Source organism: Bacidia gigantensis (genome assembly GCF_019456465.1).
Source record: "Bacidia gigantensis strain McMullin 20006 chromosome Unknown contig_180, whole genome shotgun sequence".
Lineage (NCBI taxonomy): Eukaryota > Fungi > Ascomycota > Lecanoromycetes > Lecanorales > Ramalinaceae > Bacidia > Bacidia gigantensis.
The window spans coordinates 3,414,342-3,433,562 of NW_025408596.1; the positions used below are offsets into that span (position 1 = coordinate 3,414,342).

Below are 19,221 nucleotides of genomic sequence, written 5' to 3' on the forward strand. Positions count from 1 at the left end.
TGATGCGGAGTAGGCTTTAGCAATATCAGATTGACGGCAGACGCAGACTCTGTTACGTGCAACTCGATTGAAGTCGGTTCGTTCAGCAGCAAAAAAAGTGAAGCAAAGTCGTAAGCGCGGAGAGGTTTCCGCCCATACAAACGCTGCCCGGCACTCGGCTTGGGTTCTTCCATCTCCGGGCTTGGCACCTCGAGATTCAACCTTTGTCTCCATAAGCTTTAGACCCCCTGCTTAAGGGGAACTAGCGCTTTTATAGGGGCCTTATAGGCTTCCCCTGCAGGGGATCTGCACTAGAAAGTTTAAGAATCCTATATTTTTAATTAATAATGCTAAAGCTATATTAAAAAAAAAATTTTAAAATATAAAATATTATTTTTTTAGGGCATAAAAAACCTATATTTTATACTTGCTTTAGGAATTATTAATAGGATTTTATTTAAATTTAAATTAATATTTAAATTTATTATTAATATAGTCTATAAATTTAGTTTATAATATATATTATATAAGTTTTTTTTTTTATTTTTATTTAAAAATTAAATAATATTTTAATAATATTTTAATAAAACTTTAAATAAATTATATATATTATTATAATAAAGTATTAAATAAATAGAGTTTATTTATTTATTTAAATATTATATTAATACTTTGCTTTTTATTATATTTATATCCTAAATAATTTATTAAAAAGCTCTACTTTTTATTACCTTATTTAAATATTAATAGTACTCTTTTATATTTATTAGTTATATTAATAAAAAGTATACTTAAACTTATAAGTAAAAGAAATCTACTTTATAAGTTTTAAATATTTAATTTAAATACTTTATTTTAGATTTAAAGTACTTTTAAAAGATATATAATATCTTAATATAAAGATAGCTTTAATAATAAAAACTTTTTTTTAACTTATACTTATAATAGTTACTTTGCTTAGATATACTACTAAATAATAGTTTAATAGATTTAGAAAAATTATAATTAAAAATTCTTTTAGATTTTTAAAGTTGAAGATTATAATGCTATTGCGCTTAGATTTATAAACAACTTTTATAAAGTTATTTAAAATAAGCTTAAAAGGGAATTAAAACTACTATTATCTATTACTTTTATTACTACTAAAATATAATAAATTAATATTAAGTTATTACTTTAAAAGTCGATATAATACGCAAAGCGACTAGTACTTATTTATTCTCTTTAACTTTCTAACTTTTTCTTTTATATAGACTTTTTCTATATTTATATTATAGATTTAAATAGCAAGATACTAAATTAAAAGTAATAGCTTTTAAATATTTTAGCTTAGTAATTTAGCTTTAATTTATTAATATTTAATAATAAATTTTATTTTTAAATAAATAAAGCCTTATATTTTAAAAGTTACTTTTTACTATAAGTTTTTGCTACTTAACTTTAATATATTTAATAATAATAAAGTTTACTTTTTAGTTTAGTTATTAAATAACTATATTATTAATATAAATATAGATAATATTTTCTATAATAAATTTAATAAAACTTTTATAAAAAGCTATAAACTAAATATTATAATTTATATATAAAATTTATTTAGTATGTTGCTACTATAAACAACGCTTATATATATAATTTATAGCTAACCTAGTTTTATTATTTAGATATTTTTACTTTTATCCTACTTTTTATTTGCCTACTAAATTATATTTAAAATATAGAAAACTTAAAGATTAAATATTACTTTAAAGAGTATAAGAATAGTTTAATAAAAAATAAAAATATAGAATAGAAAAAAAACTTATATTTAAAGACTAATAAAAGCTTTAAAAATAACTATAATAAAGATAATAATAATTAAGAACTAGGTATAAAAGTTTATCCTAGTATAATTCTTTATTAATATTATTAATCTAATTAATATATACTATAAATATTTAAATATTATATATTAAGCTTTAGATTAAAGTAGTGATTTCGTAGAAGAAATATTACCTAACTTACTTCCCCCTTAAGGAATAGAATAAAGTAGTAGTACTTAAAGAATATTTTTAAATTTCTAACTAGAAGCTATGCCTAGAAAGATAGCTATTAATACTTTAAAAAAATAAGATAAATTTAATTATAAAAATATAATAAATAGTTAAGTCTTTAATAAAAAACTAATTAATAGTTTAAAACAAAGGGTTAGATCCTATATATATAATATAATTAAAACCTAATAGCTTTTATTCTAGCTATAAAATTTAAATAAAATTTTTATTAATTAAAAATATTTTAATAAAAAGTTGAAAGAATCTTTTATAAAAGTAGGATAAATAGCAAAGAAGTTTTTAAAAAAGCTATTTAATATTAATTTAAAATAATTATTTTATTTATTATTAATATATTAATATACTTTTTTAAGGATAATCTATTTAATAGATTATAGAATAAGTTAATTAAAAAATATTTAAGCTAATTATAAACTATTTTATAAGCTTAAATAAAATATAATTAATTTGCTATAGCTTTATAATAGCTAATTATATTTTAAAATATTATTAGTTATATTATTATTTATCTTTATTATTAAATTCTTTTTTTTAGCAAAAGTATTTTAAATAATAAAGCGCTAAATTAAATATAGAGTAAACATTTATATATTATTAATAAGATATTATAGGTATATACTTATATAAAAATAATTTATATATTTAATACTTCTATATTAAGATTAGATAAACTAGAAAAATAAAAAATAAAAATAAGCTTATATTAGTTATCGTACTATTAAAGCTATTTAGCGAATAGAAAAAGCAGTTTATAGCCTATATTAATTTAGCCTCTAATTTTAATATATATTTAGTCTTTATATATAGAGTACCCCTTAATAATATATTGCTTAACCCTATAAAAGTTAAGGGTATATTAATTAAAAAAAAACTTTAATAATAATATTTCTAGTTAATTAATAAAACTAAATTAGATTTCTAATTATATTATTGCTACTAGTTTTAAGTTTTTTAATTTATAGCTATAAAAGAAAAAAAAATAAAAGTTATAGTTATAGTTAATAAAAATTAAATAGTTCTAAAAAGGCTATATTTTAATTTAATTATTTAAGTTAAAGCTTATAAGTTAAAAAAAGTTAGAAATAAAGTATTAGGTAAAATTATATTACTATAATTAAAATAGCTTTTAACTATTTACTTTAAGTATTCTTTTTACTAAATACCTTATTTTAATATATTCTTAATAATACTTTTATAATACTATATAATATAGAACTTAAAGATTAAAATAATAAGGATTATTTTATATATACTATATACTAATTAGAAATTATATATTCTAATAGTAAGTACTATAGCTTATTTAACTAAAAAGTAAAACTTAAAAACTTTAAATTCTAGAAGTTCTATTAAGCTTAAAATATTATATTAACTTTTATTTTTATACTTTAAGGCAAGAGTAGCTTAGAGTTTAATAATAACTTACTTATAGATTTGCTAAAGCTTTACTTAGGAGATAAAAAAGTAGTATTTTTTATAAAGTATAAGTCTTTTAAAAACGTAATAATAAATTTTTAGTTAGATAATATAAATATAATTTTACTTAAAAGCTAGCAAGTATAAAATAAAGATAAAAATAAGCTAGTAAAAAAAAAAGACAAATTAATATAGCTATTTATTAAGTTAGAGATATTAAAAAAAGTATAATAATTATTTTACTATAAAGATAAGATCCTATATTAGGCTAAACTCTAATATTTTATTAATTATTTATAATAATTTTTAAATAATTAAATAAAGGAATAAATAATGCTAAAAAGTGACTTTAAAAATAATTTCTTTTTATAAAATAAGCTATAAGTTATACTCTAAAATACTATTAATTTTTATACTTTAAATAACTAGTTAAAAGCTATAAAAGATAGAGAGAAGCTAGCTTTTGTATTATAGAACTTTTTATATGCTATTTTATATTATTAAATAAGCTTTAGCTATTAGTATTTTATTAATTATAATTATAATAGCAGTATAATTTTATTCTCTACTAAAAAAATAATATACTAACTTTATAGTAGTACTATAAAAAAAAAGATTTATAGTATTTTATTAATATTAATATTACTACTAAGAATAAAGCAAGGATTATAAATTATTTTTAAAAAAAATAAATAATAATTATAACTCTTTATATTATAAATATCTAATTAATAAAAGCTTATAAATAATTTATAATATAGTAGAAATCCTAAATACTAGCCTTAATCTTATTAAAGTTAATATAGTTGTCGCTATAAAGCTATATATATAATATAATCTTATTAAATAGCTTTTTAAGCGTATCTACTATATTAGGTAAATAGAAAAGTATTTTATAAAAGCTTTAATCTTAGTAGAAGGGTTAAATTAAACTTTTAAAAATTCGCAACAACTAGCTTATAGTAAATATAATAAAGGTTTATAATAAATTTGCTATTAAATCTTTAAAAGTAGGTAGCTTATCCTAGTAGATTAAATAAAGTAAATATTCTTTAATTAATATATATAGCGTATAAATTCTATAATAATAATATAATTTCCTAATAAATAATAAAGGCATTTTGCTATTATATATATATAAAGTTTAAGCTAGCTACTTTAATTAGTTTAAAATCTATTTAAAATTCTATATACTTTACTAAATAATTACTTAAAATATATTTAAAGTATTTTAAAATTATTTATTTAAAATTTATTAATTTTTAAATAATTTCTAATTAAAAATTATCTATAGCTTTTAGAAATTTACCTATATTTTTATTTAATTTTTATTTAAGTTAGTAGGCGCTAAAGCAGATTTAGCTTAGACTAGTACTAACTATATAGAATATTAATAATTCTTATTTTTATTATATTAATATTATATATTCTATAGCTTATAATTATTTTATAGATTATATATATTTAAATTTTATTTTTTAAAAAATTTATAAGATTTTATTTAAATTTAAATTAATATTTAAACTTATTATTAATATAGTTAATAAATTTAATTTATAATATATATTATATAAGTTCTTTTCTTATTTCTATCTAAAAACTAAGTAATATTTTAGTAATATCTTAGTAAAACTTTAAATAAATTATATATATTATTATAATAAAGTATTAAGCAAATAGAGTTTATTTACTTATTTAAATATTATATCAATACTTTATTTCTTGCTATATTTATTATATAAATAATTTATTAATAAACTATACTTTTTACTGCTTAGTTTATATATTATTACTATTATTTTATATTTATTAATTATACTTATTAAGAAAGTATTTAAATTTAAAAGTAAAAAGAACTTATTCAATAAATTTAATTTAATAAATACTAAAACTTTATTTTTACTATAGAACTACTTAAAAGAGAAAATTATTAAATAGTATAAAAAGTTTTTTAATTAGGAAAGCGCTTTATTAGTTAAAACCTATAATAATTATTTTACTTAAATATACTGCTAAATAGTAGCTTAATAGCTTTAGAAATTTTTTTTTAAAAATTGTTTTAGATTTTTAAAATTAAAAATTATAATATTATTATGCTAAAACTTATAGATTACTTTTATAAAGCTATTAAAAATAAGTTTTAAAAAGAATTAAAACTATTATTATTGTTTATTATTCTTATTATTACTAAAGTATAATAAATTAATATTAAGTTATTATTATAATAGTTAATATAATATATAGAGCAACTAGTACTTATTTATTCTTTTTAATCCTCTAGCTTTTCCTTTTATAATAATTTTATTTAAATTTATATTATAAATTTAAATAGTAATATACTATATTAGGAGCAATAGCTCCTATATATTTTAGCCTAGCAATCTAGTTTTAACTTGCTAAAGTCTAATAATAAACTTTTTCTTTAAATAAAAGCAAAATATATTTTAAATATTATTTATTATTACGAGTTTCTACTATTTAACCCTAATATATTTAATAATAATAAAGTTTACTTCTTAGTTTAGTTGCTAAACAACTATATTATTAATATATAAATAAATAATATTCTCTATAATAAATTTAATTAAGTTATTATAAAAAGCTATAAACTAGCTATTTGTTACGCCCCGCAGGCTACACAGCGCATCAACTGCGCTAGAGGAAACAAAGGACACTCGTTACTGGTTGGCTTAGCGAGACCAACCAGGCCCGCTCGTTGTAACGCAGTGTTCGCAGAATACGCACGCTAAGGCCTGCGTTACAGTGCGAACAGTGCGATTACCATTTAATATATAATGTTACTCGTTCGGCGATAGATAGTTTGCTCCTTAGTTGTTAATACATTTATTACTGAATACCCTAATAGAGCTCTACGTATAAATCGCATTACCGTTGCAGTGTTTAAGCTCGCCGTTCAAAGCTTACTTTCTTTTGTATCTATAGCTCGTTACTACTTGCTAAGCCAACCTAGCTTGTATACGACCTAAGCTAGTCGTTGCACAGCCCTTGCATAGGCAAATGACCGTTATATTTTAACAACTTACAAACAATATAGGATCCGTCTCGACGCCTAGGACTTTTGTGCCGTCCTTAGCGTTAAACCTGGGACTAGGGGACTCTATTAAGTACGCTACCCTAGAATACTTCAAAGGGGACTAAGGTACCTTGAAACGATAGATAGTTACAGTGCAACTTTATATAAAGATATACGTATCCAAGTTTCCTAACGAAACCGCTAAGGTAATATTTGCTACATTATACCTTGCGGGCGCAGCCCTTGACTAGGTAATGCCCCGTTTAGAGGACTACCTTATAAACGTAGACGATAACTAAGAAAGCGAAATAAGACAAATGTTCTACGACCTAGGTAACTTTATAATATATATTAAGACGGCTTTCGGGGAAGTAGACGAAGACAAGGCAACCGAGAGGAAGCTGTAAAACCTAAGGCAAAAAGCGTTAGCGTCGGTTTACGCGGCAGCATTTAGAATGCTAGCCTATAAGATAGAATAGGACGACTTAGCTTTAGCAGCCCATTTCTATTAAGGTTTGCACGATAGGGTTAAGGACGCTATAGTAACAGCAGATAGACTAGATTTACTGGAATCAATAATTGAAATCGCAGTTCGGATTGATAACAGACAATAAGAAAGGTACTTCGATAGATAAGTACAACGAAAAAAGCCTGTAATAAAAGGACAATAGTCTATAGGAGATCCAATAGAAATAGATGTTTTAGAGAAAAAATCGAGAATTAAGACTTGTTACACTTGTAGCAAAGCCGGACATATCAGATGAAATTGCCCAAAGGAGGCCGCTAAGGTAACAGAACAATAGATCGAAGTAACTAAGGAAATCATGCTAGCTACAGGGAACAATCACTATAAACTTTTATAGACAGCTTGCACAGAGGATAGCTGCAGAGTATATTAATCAGAAAAAGATAGGTCAGGATAGTACCTAAGGACACCTAAACCAAGAAAAAGAACAATTAAACAACTAAGAATTCAGTATTTACCGTTCTTTACTGAGAAGCCCGTAATAGCAGCTATAGAAATGAAAATTAGAGAAAAATGGACAACAGCTTTAATCAACAGGGAACAAGGAAATAAAATGTTAAAAAGAATGTTCAACGGAATCAGAAGATACCTCGAAGCTATAAAAAGCATCTGCGAGGATAGTTTAGTACAAAATGTCGACGTCGAAAGTAAACATAGATTAATAGGAACAACATCATTCCAAATTATTGACAGTAACCAAAGTTACATTGTTCTGGGCAAAAAGTGGAACTAGGATATAGGAGCTTTGCTTGAAACAGAAAAAGCAAAACTTGAAAGAAATACATTATTGGAGGACCAGACAATACATCTCTTGGCATATAAAAACCTTATAATGACAAACTAGCAAGGACTAGAAGACGCTAATTACACATAGAACGACATCCTAGAAGTCGATATAGTATTCAAGAAAAACATAGATATAACAGCAACTACAATATAGAAACAATTCGAAACAATACAGGAATTATTGGCAAAATCCTATAGAAAGGATATTTCTAGAACAAAGGAAGTCTAGAAACACTACATACTGCGTTCAAAGGAAGGCGATTATTCGATATACTCCGAAGAAGACTTAGTCGATAATACAGACGAAGAATTAATCCCCAACTCAGCAGAAAGTGCCTAACGGCGACCATCGCTGTACCTAATAGATAAAGAGGATGATTTATAGGACTCGACGCCTAGCTCCTCGTCCTAGGACGAAATAGTAGAGGAAGAAGAATCCTCTTCCAACGAAAAAATACTAAAGAAAAAAGACGTTAGCGAACTCTAGGAGTAAATAGAAGCAAAACTAGGTAAGTTAGCCCAAGGCAACTTCGAGCAGTTCAAGGAAACAGAAAGTAAGAGGCAAGCACTTAAGAAAAACCACCTCGATATTGCGGGAAGTTTTATTAACTAGGAATACTTACAATTAGACACCGAAGAAATAAATAATCAACCCGACACGGTCGGCGATTATCCTGACTAGAACCTTTAAATAGGCCTTTTGGTAGGTATTAGGCCCCGATTCAAGCGGCCTTAGACAGGAGGAAAGGATCGTTGAAATCGAAATCGGCGAAGGTTCGATCGATCTCCTCAGAAGACAACATCGATATACTACTCAAGGACGGACTAATAGCGACCGCAGAGCTATTATCGGCAAAGGGATCTTCGAGTTCAGCAAGTTTGCGAAGGACGTCGGCTTCTTGTTTAGCTATATCCTTCTTACGATGATTAAGGGAAGAATATATGTTAGAAAGCTTTTTCTGTTTAGCAATATTGGCAGCCAGCTCCCTGTACCGCCTAGCCAACTCTTCTCCTTCCCGGGAATTGCGGGGAACAAGATCTTCCAATTTTTTACGAATCTCTTTCTTTTTCTCTTGGATACGGTTCCCTACGGACAATCAGTAAAAGAAATAACGATACAGAATCGAAACGGACTTACATGCATAATCGGAAAGAAAAACATCACAACGGTAAGGGCGACCAGAAAGTATATAGGACCCGCAGGAATCCTAGTTATCAAGAACGCAACATTTGGTACCCTTACCCGAGCTCTTGCAAGAAGAACACAGGAAAGGCATCTTGTCACTTTGAGATTAACAGAGCTTAAATATACGAAGTCGACGCTGGTAAACCCTACTAGGCATGATAAAAGAACATAGAGGAATTGCAAAAGGAAAAATAAATCGCGGGGAACAGCGCTTCTTATATACGCTATTGCCAAGAAACTTTAGGAGGTAATATAGGGGGGTGGTATTACGCCCTGCAGGCTATACAGCGCATCAACTGCGCTAGAGGAAACAAAGGACACTCGTTACTAGTTAGCTTAGCGAGACTAACTAGGCCCGCTCGTTGTAACGCAGTGTTCGCAGAGTACGCACGCTAAGGCCTGCATTACAGTACGAACAGTGCGATTACTATTTGATATATAATGTTACTCGTTCGGCGATAGATAGTTTGCTCCTTAGTTGTTAATATATTCATTACTGAATACCCTAACGGAGCTCTACGTATAAATCGCATTACCGTCGCAGTATTTAGGCTTGCCGTTCAGAGCTTACCTTCTCTTGCGTCTATGGCTCGTTACTACCTGCTAAGCCAACCTAGCTTGTATACGACCCAAGCTAGTCGTTGCACGGCCCTTGCATAGGCAAACGACCGTTACACTATTATAGTTAAACTAATAACTATAACTAATATATCTTTACTATAGAAAATATTTAAAAATATAAATTATAGCTAACTTAACTTTATTATTTAAAAGTCCCTACTTTTAATATATTTTTCTTTTATAATATATTATCTATTTTTAGTAGAGAAACCTTAGGGGGCTAGGGGAGAAAAGTAACTATAGAATTTAATAATAATAGTAATAAAAGTAGCAGTAAAGAGAGTAATAAAAAAAGTAAAAATATATAACTAAATAATAATAGCTATTTTATTCTAATTTTTTATTAATATTAATAATCTAGTTAATAAATACTAAAAACGCCTAAGTACTATATATTAAACTTTAAGTTAAAGTAGCAATTTTATAGAAAATATATTACCTAACTTGCCCCCTTTCTAATAATAAAGCTAAGTAGTAATAATAAAAGAATATTTTTAAGTTTTCTATTAAAGGATATATATAATAAAATAAAAATTAAACTTAATAATAATATAAACTAATTTAATTATAAAAATATTATAAATAGTTAAGCCTTTAAAGAAAATATAGCTAATAAACTAAAGTAAAAGTTTAGATACTTTATATATAATTTAATTAAAATCTAATAATTTTTTTTCTAGCTATAAAGCTTAAATAAAGTTTTTAATAGTTAAATATTTTAATCAAAAGTTAAAAGTTTAATTTTAAATATTTTTTAAATAGCAGTACTAATTTTTTAATAAATAATATAAAGTATATTATAAAAATTTATAAACTTAGTTAAACTAATATTAAGCGTTTAATATATAGCTATTCTTATATTTTTTAAAAAATAAAAAATAACTTAAGCTAATAATAGGCTACCTTATAGGCTTAGGCAAAGTATAGTTAATTCGCTATAACTTTATATTAGCTAATTATATTTTAAACTATTATTAGTTATACTATTATCTATTTTTACTATTAGATTATCCTTTTTTAGTAAGAATATCTTAAGTAATAAAGTACTAAGTTAAATATAAAGTAAATACTAATATATTAATATTAGGATAGCACTAGTATATACTTAAAGGAAAAAAATATATATATCTAATACTATTATACCTTAAGTAGATAAACTAGAAAAATAAAAATTAAAAATAAACTTATATTAATTATTACGTTATTAGGCTTACTAAGCGAATAGAATTGGCAATTTACTGCCTATATTAACTAAAGCTTTAGTATTTATTTATATTTAGTCTTCGTATATAAAACGCCTATAAATAAGGTATTACTAACCCTTAAAGAAGTTAAATCTATACCTATTAAAGCAACTTTTAAACTCCTTAAAAGATAATTTAGTCTTAACATCTCTAGCTAATGAGTAGAACTTAATAAAAACTTTAATTTAATTATTATTATTAGTTATAAATTATTTAATATATAGCTATAAAAAAAGCTAAATATTTAAGTTATAGCTTAAAAGGTAGGAAAGCTAGTAATTAAAACTGCCCCCTATTTTAGCTTAATTATATAAAATAAAGTTTATAAATTATAGAAAATTAAAACTAGAGCGATATTTACTATAAATATTATTTCTATTAAGTACTATATTTTATTATAAATTAAATAATATTTTTATTATACTTTATAATATAAAACTTAAAAATTAAGATAATAAAGATTATCCTATATATACTATATGCTAGTTGGAAATTATATATTTTAATAATATATACTATAGCTTATTTAACTAAAAAATAAAGCTTAAAAATCCTATATTCTAAAAGTTCTATTAAGCCTAAAACTCTATATTAACTTTTATTTTTATACTCTATAGCAAGAGTAGCCTATAGTTTAATAATAAAGTACTTATAAATTTATTAAAACTTTATAAAAAAGATATAAAAGTAATATTTCTTATAAAGTATAAGACTATAGTTAATTCTATAGAAAATTATTAAATAAGTAATATTTATAAAGTATTAATAAAAATATAAGCTTAATAAGCTAAAGATAAATATCTTATTTCTAAAAAAGAACTAGAACTAAAGTCTTTTAATATTAAATTAAAAATTTTAAAAAATATATAATAATTACTTTGCTATATTTATAATATACCTTTTTTAGTTAAATATTAAAACTCTATTAACTATTTATAATATTTCTTAAATAGTTAAATAAAAAAGTAAATAATACTAAAAAAAAATTTTAAAGACAACTTTCTTTTATAAAATAAACTAAAAATTATTTTTAATAATACTTTTAAATTCTATATATTAAATAACTAGTTAGAGGCTATAAGAGGCAGAAAAAAGCTAATATTTATATTATAAAATTCTTTATATATTACTTTATTTTATTAAGTAAGCTTTAACTATTAATATTTTATTAATTATAACTATAATAGTAAAGCTATTTTATTCTCTACTAGAAGTATAATATACTAATTTTATAGTAGTACTATAAGCAATAAGAGATCTATAGTATATTATATATTATTAATATTACTACTTAAAATAAGGTAAGAATTATAAAATATTTTTAAAAGGAAATAGATAATAAATATAACTTTTTAACTTACTTATATCTAATTAATAAAAGTTTATAAGTAATTTATAGTATAATAAAAATTTTAAATATTAGACTTAATTTTACTAAAGCTACTATAGTTGTTGCTATAAAGCTATATATTTACTCTAATCTAATTAAATAACTAATTAAGTATATTTACTATATTAAGTAAATAAAGGAGTACTTTATAAAAGTTTTAATTTTAGTAGAAAAGTTAGGTTAAAAGTTTAAAGATTTGCTAAACTAGCTTATAGCAAATATAATAAAAGTTTATAATAAATTTGCTGCTAATTCTTTTAAAGTAAGTAAGCTTATTTTAGTAGATTAAATAAAATAGGTTTTTATTAATTAATATATATAGTATATAAATTTTATAATAATAATATAATTTTCTAAAAAATAATAAAAGTATTTCGTTATTATATATATATAAGTTATAAGCCCTTTTACTTAAATTAGCTTAAAATCTATTTAAAATTTTATATATTTTATTAAATAATTATTTAAAATTTATTTAAAGTATTTTGAAATTATTTATTTAAAATTTATTAATTTTTAAATAATTTTTAACTAAAAATTATATATACTATTTAAAATTATCTATCTTTTAGGTAAATTTTAATCTAAATTTATTTATTTTTTAAATAAGTTTTAATAAATTAGCTTTAGCACTTTTTATTTAAGTATAATTTATATATTAATAAGCTTTAGTAAGCGTTTATTCTTATTAATAAATATTAAATAAATAATAGTTATTATATTAGTATTATTGCTATACTAGTCTTGTTAGCTATATATATATTATTTATTTATACTTAAAACGCTATAATTATAATATAGCTTAAGCTGTTGTTTCTACTTTTAATACTACTTTTATCTTTATAACTTACCCTTTATATATATTAGTTATTGCTTTTTTTAATACTATTTTTATCTTTATAACCTATCTTTTCTATATAGTAGTTATTACTCCTTTTAACTATACCCTTATCTTTACCCCCTACTTTCTATTATAGATCTTTTACTTTTTCTTTAAATAGCTCTTCTTCTAATTCTCTTGTCTATACCTATTTAAAATAGAAGCGATTATAAGTCTCTAGAAGGAGTTAATAATAAAAGCTTTTTTTTTAAAAAAAATATATAAATTAATATAATTTATAAAATAGTTATTAAGTTAGCTATTATAAGCTTATAAATAAGAATATAAAATATATAATAAGTATAGAAATATATAGAAAAGTTTTAAATATTATATATATTCTTTAAAAAGGATAGGGGATATTAAATAAAAGAAAATCTTTAATAAAAAAAGAATAGAATATATAGTCTATTACTTTTAATAAAAATTAAAAAAGTTAAGCTAAGTATTTACTTTTAATAAATACTAACTTCCTAATATAAAGAAAAACTATTTAAGCTTGCTTTTTAATATTTATTAAATTTATTAATAAATTAATAAAATTTCTTTATAATTGCGGAAGTTTCTACACTTATTATATTAAGAGCACTTCTTAGATCGGTTGGATAATGATTGATTGTAGAATCTATCTGCTAGTGCGCTAGAAATAAGGCAGGTCCTATACGTATCAATGCCTGCGATACGTACATAACATCTCCCCTCGACAAAAGAAACTGGTCGTCTACGATCAGACCACCATTTTTCCATCGTGCACGCATATGAGAAGAAAGAAACACGATCGATCATATTAGCATACAGCTGCCCATAGCCAATATCGCATTCCGATCGACTGCATCATCATATCGCTGTAAGCAGAAAAGAAAGGGAATAGTCGATCGCTCGTTCCGTTTACACCGATCGATCATATTAGCATGTTTGTTCTTATTGCTCGTAGATATCGCTCTATGGGCGATCGGTGACGAGGGCGAATGTCAGCTAGGCGTTTTTTGCGTCGCTCCCTTCAGCGCTTGTACCGTCCGTAAACCTCGATCTTCCTGCGTCCGTCAGACTGCGTACCACGCCCCATAGATGATCGCACTCCTTTTTCGCGTCGTTACGGCCTTTCTCAGCCGTCCGCAATTCTGCTACCGCTGCATCTCGTTCACTCTTGACTTGCTGCAGAGCAATATCGGTTCCTCCCTTCTCAGCTGCACCCAAATTTGCTATCGCTGTATCTCGCTCACGCTCAACCCGCTGCAAATCCTGTAGTGTAATAACGCCTTGTTCTTTCCCAGCCTTATGCGAATTTGCTATTGTTGCATCTAGCTCCCGTTTGATCTGCTGCTTTTCTGCACGAAGGGAGTTGATTGTGGTGTTAAGGTGATCGATAGTTGCATCGTATTTTTTGCGAAGGGTATCGCTTGTCGTGTTAAGTCGATCGATAGTTATATCGTATTCTCTGTGTAGGGTATCGTTCGTTGACTTAAGCTGATCGATAGTTGCGCCGTATTCTTGCTTCATCTCATCGGCTTCGCTTACTAGCATGTACTTATCTGGGTTAAGGCCCAACTTGCCAAATTTGAGCAGCTTTTCATTCGCTTTGAGCAGGTCCCCCTGGGCTGTTTCGAGCTTCTTGAATAGGTTATCGCGCAGTGTTTGCATTCCCTCGTCAGTGAACTTTGCCAAGTCTGTATTGAAAGCGTCTACTTCGGCCTTTGCCGTTTCACAATCAGCGTTCGATGTCGATAGCTTGATATTCGTTGCGTCGAGCTCCTGGCGGAGCTCCCTGATCGTGTCCGTATCTGTCGATCGTTGCATTTCCTTTATCTTGTTTAGGAGTTGCGTTGACTCCTCAATCGCCTAAGCCTTCCCTTTTGCCAACGAACTGAGCTCTTTTTCGGCATTGAAATATTTCTCCTTTTCTGCCTTGAGGTCACTTAGGACCTGGAAGCTATAAGTCTTCGCTTCTGCTAGTTCCTTCTCAAGCTTTTCGACATCCGATTTCGATTTCGAACGAAGGTCCTTCTCACCTTCCTTGTTCGCAGCCTTTTTATGTCTTTTCTTGCTTTCCGATACTAGATCGGTACTCGACGATGAACGCTTCTTAGACTCCTGGGCGACCTCCAAAGCTGTTCTCCCATTGTAAAGTTGATATCCGTCATACGTGCCACGCAGTATTTGCGGCGTTGGTGGCGCGTGATGCTGTACAGGCGACTCGTCGCCTAGGTACCAAGCATCGCTCCCATAGTCCTCAGGTATAGGGAAATCTTCGCCTATGCCGAATTGTCTCATTAGGTCGCCCCCATACTGCTTCCCGTTAAGGCACAAAAAGTGCCATTTGTTCGTTTTGGCATTGAAACTTTGAGCAGCGCGTCCAATGCCAATGATCGTATCCTTGATCAGATCGCCTTTTCCTGTGAATTGCGATCGACATTTCGCACGTAGTCTAGACCCCTCCGATCCTTCAAAACAATGAACCTGGCACGTCCACCAGTCGTCCAAATAGACGCCTTCTGGGTGTGCTAAGAAGTGCCTCAAAGGATCGAGTGGCCAGTAAGCGATAAGAGGCTGTGCTGCGAACTTCAATGCGTCAGGTCTTTGCTTCTTTTCCACCGACACTGTTACCGCGTTCTTGCCGTTCTTGAGATACAGGTTCCGGTATCCTCTATGACTAATGTTATAGCATCGTACATTTCGAAGGATGTCCTTGGGCCAGATATTTATGGGATACGACCCGTACTTCTTTTCAGGGTCGAAAAGTGCCATATCGTTCTTCTCTCGATACAGATTACGATACGGTCTTGTGGAATTATTGTACCTATCATATCCCGGGTCCTATCGATCGTCAATAACAGGCGCTATGCCTTCAACGCCTGGTTCTTTAAATCTACCTGGATCGTGGCTCGCCCATGGTCGATTATAGTCGATTGACTTTTCGGAATTAGTGGTGATCTCCCCTGGCGTAGATTCGGGATCGACAAGGGAACCGAAATCATAACTTCCCGCATTTTTGCAATGCTCAATCAGCCTTGCTGGATCCGTGTTGTGCTGCTGCCTATTGAAAAGCTGAATGTAATTAGAAAGCCCAAAACGACGTCTCGTAATTATCTTATGCTCTGCATCAGCCATAGTGTTTTCTTTATTGAACTCGCCCGTATGGATACAATGGTATGTATCATACCATTTGGCCTTAATGTTAGCAGGAACGCTGTGATATCGTTTGCTATCTTCGATTGTGAAATATGGATTGAACGCGCCTATATGCACACCTGGAGAGTCTACGGATGCGTTCGTATTAAACACATCGCCTCCACAGAAGGACTCGATCTTGCGCATGACCCCGTTGTCCAGTTTAATCGTTCGTAGGATGTACAGCTGACCGATCTCGCTAAAAGCGTTCCAAACTGCCTCACACAAATAGAAACCATTTGGTATAAAATATGAAGCGTTGTATTTGCACAGTGTTCGAACCAGTTCTGTAGCACCTTCTAGGTTCGATCTCAAATCGTTTTGATAATCGATATCGTTAGCCGGATGTCCCTCTAGGAATTTCAAGTTGCGGTACTCAGGGTTCTCAGCCTACACCGCGAGTAGGTACCACAAGTCTGGTAAATAAGCCAATCGCTCCCGCCTTGATAGTCGGTTTGTATTGATATTCGCTGGGCGATCATTATGACTTAACTTTCGATGTTGTCGTATCGTTATGTTTGCAACCTCTCCTGGACAATATTCAAACTTGGGGCTAAAGTCCAACGGTCCACCGAAAGGTAACTGCAGCTGTATGGTTCGTCTTGGGGGATTGAGCGCATATCCATCCTCATCCTTCTTGTACTCGGCAGTAGAGCTTATTTCCGACATGGTTGACAACTATGAACAGTCGTTTGTTGTAAATATCAGGTCGGAAAGTGATAATGAAGTGAGGTGTTGAGTCTGCGGAATTGTTTCCGTCCTGCGGAAAAAGTTTGGCAAAATTAATATCATGAAAAAAAAAATAAAAAAAATTAACAATTAGGGCTCGTTCGCCTTATCTTCGTTTTTCAAAGCGTTCTACTATTTCAGGAACGTCCTGCTGAAGACGCCATGCCGGCTCGAACGTAGTGTCCTTATGGCTCTTCCATTTTACTCGATAGCCTTGAAGCCGCCCATGTCTTTCCTTTTGTAGGATCCTCTCGACGACATGATGCTCTGCGTTATCGATCGAAATCGGGGAAGGTGGGGGGATCGACTGTTCGTAAGGATCTATGTTTGCTTGTTCCAAATGGATAACCGATACAACAGGATGCATTTTGCTCATGGCCGGCGGTAGCTCTAAACGATAGGCCAAATCTCCTACTTTCTCGATAATCTTGAAAGGGCCGACTTTTTTGCTTGAAATGCTTGACGTCTTCGGTAAATGGTATCCCGGTGTGCCAGTTTTTGCTAGTTTCAAATAGACCGATCCCTGGAGTTGGGGTGGACGATGCTTTCGATCGAAATTAATCGCCATGCGCGTCTGGGCCAGGTGGATTGCATCACTCACGTCTGAGCGAATTTGTTGTCGTTTCTTGTGGAACTCTTCAGCCGGCTGGTTGCTTTTCGTTCCCGTGTCCGTCGTTAAAGACAATAGGTCCCTGGGCAAGACGCCGTACAACGCTTCGAATGGCGTTACCCCGGTAGAGGCGTTTGGCGATGTATTGAGCGCGTATTCGATTTCAGATAGCATTTCACTCCAGCGCTCCTCGTATTCACCGATTAGCAAACATCTCAGGGCCGTTTCTACCGTCTGGTTCGTTCGTTCGGCTTGACCGTCCGCCGAAGGGTGATAGGAGGCGGTCATTCCCAATTTCACTTTGCATCTTGCGAACAAGGCTTTCCAGAAATCGGATGTGAACTTAGGGTCTCGATCCGAAATTATCTTTAACGGCCATCCCCATATGCGGTACACATAATGCCAATATTGTTCCGCCCATTGCTCGGCTGTCCACTTTTCGTTTCCAGGAACTAATCGTACGAACTTCGTTATTCCCTCCGTAACAGGAAGTAAAGCATTATACCCATCAGGAGTTAGTGGAAGCGCGACGACAAAATCCAGCGAAACGACTTCGAGGGGAGCCGTAGCCTCGTTCAAAGGGTGCAACTCGCTATAAGGAGGTTTTCGAGATGCTTTCGATAGTTGGCAAGCGGGGCACGCTTCCACGTAGCCCTCGATTTGCTTCCGCATCCTTGGAAAGTACACAGATCGTCTCAATCGTTCGTATGTACGACCGATGCCCCCATAGGCGTAAGAGTCATGTCTATACTCGAGGATAGTACGTACAAGTTTTGCTGGAATGCATAGGCGATCAGCGTCAACACTAATGTAGTAAAGCAAACCCGTCTCTGAATCTAGCCGATAAGAATGGTACAGCGTTTGCGTTCCTCGCTCATCGTCCTTCGATGATTCCCTGATATCTAGCAACTTCTTGTAAATCTTAGTAAACCCAAGGTCGATTTTGATCTCCTGCGCGATGGCTTTGAGAAAGTCGTCGTCAGACTGTACTATTGTTATAGGGAAAACTTGGGAAACCGCATCTGACGGCGGATCTTTGATCGCCGCTGATGGTTCGATCGACGGAATACGCAATAAGCCATCCGCGTTGCCGTGTGCCTTTCCTGCTCGATGTACAATGTTCATTCTTGGCTCAAAGGACGACAAGTAAAGCGCCCACTCGTTTAAACGTGCTGATCGCCTTCCTGTAGTCTTGTTTTGCAACGCCGATTTCAGTGCCATATAGTCCGTCACCACGGTAAAATCGCCCGAGTCGAAGTATTGTGGCAATTTCGACAACGCCTATACCAGAGCGCCAGCCTTTAATTCCGTTGCCCAATACCGTGTTTCCGCCCCTGTCAGGTCGCGGGATAGGTAAAGAACTGGTCGTTCTATTCCATCTAAACCAATTTGGTGAAGGGCAACACCGTAGCCCTTCTCCTTACTGCTATCCGTATAGAGAATAAACGGTAGGCTGAAATTTGGAAACGCTAAAGTCGGAGCATTATACAATTTGTCTTTTAGCGTTTCCTATGCCCGAAGGCACTCTGGGGTAGCGTCCAACATCTCCTGGTCTGATGTTGTATCCGGTGATCGCCTTTGTGGCGATGGTCCTTCTG

The 19,221-nt window shown here is 29.6% G+C and overlaps 2 protein-coding genes across 2 annotated transcripts; both read right to left on the reverse strand.

Annotated features, from left to right (window-relative positions):
• Positions 1-8,517: 8,517 nt before the first annotated feature.
• On the reverse strand, positions 8,518-9,138 carry KY384_003963 (uncharacterized protein; the record flags this gene model as incomplete). The annotated part of the gene is made up of 2 exons (XM_044812472.1): positions 8,518-8,882; positions 9,132-9,138. 2 exons carry the CDS (start codon positions 9,136-9,138, stop codon positions 8,518-8,520), a joined length of 372 nt encoding a protein of 123 aa, XP_044671605.1.
• Positions 9,139-14,091: 4,953 nt separating this feature from the next.
• On the reverse strand, positions 14,092-16,953 carry KY384_003964 (uncharacterized protein; the record flags this gene model as incomplete). The annotated part of the gene is made up of 4 exons (XM_044812473.1): positions 14,092-14,897; positions 14,982-15,758; positions 15,987-16,571; positions 16,773-16,953. 4 exons carry the CDS (start codon positions 16,951-16,953, stop codon positions 14,092-14,094), a joined length of 2,349 nt encoding a protein of 782 aa, XP_044671606.1.
• Positions 16,954-19,221: the final 2,268 nt, after the last annotated feature.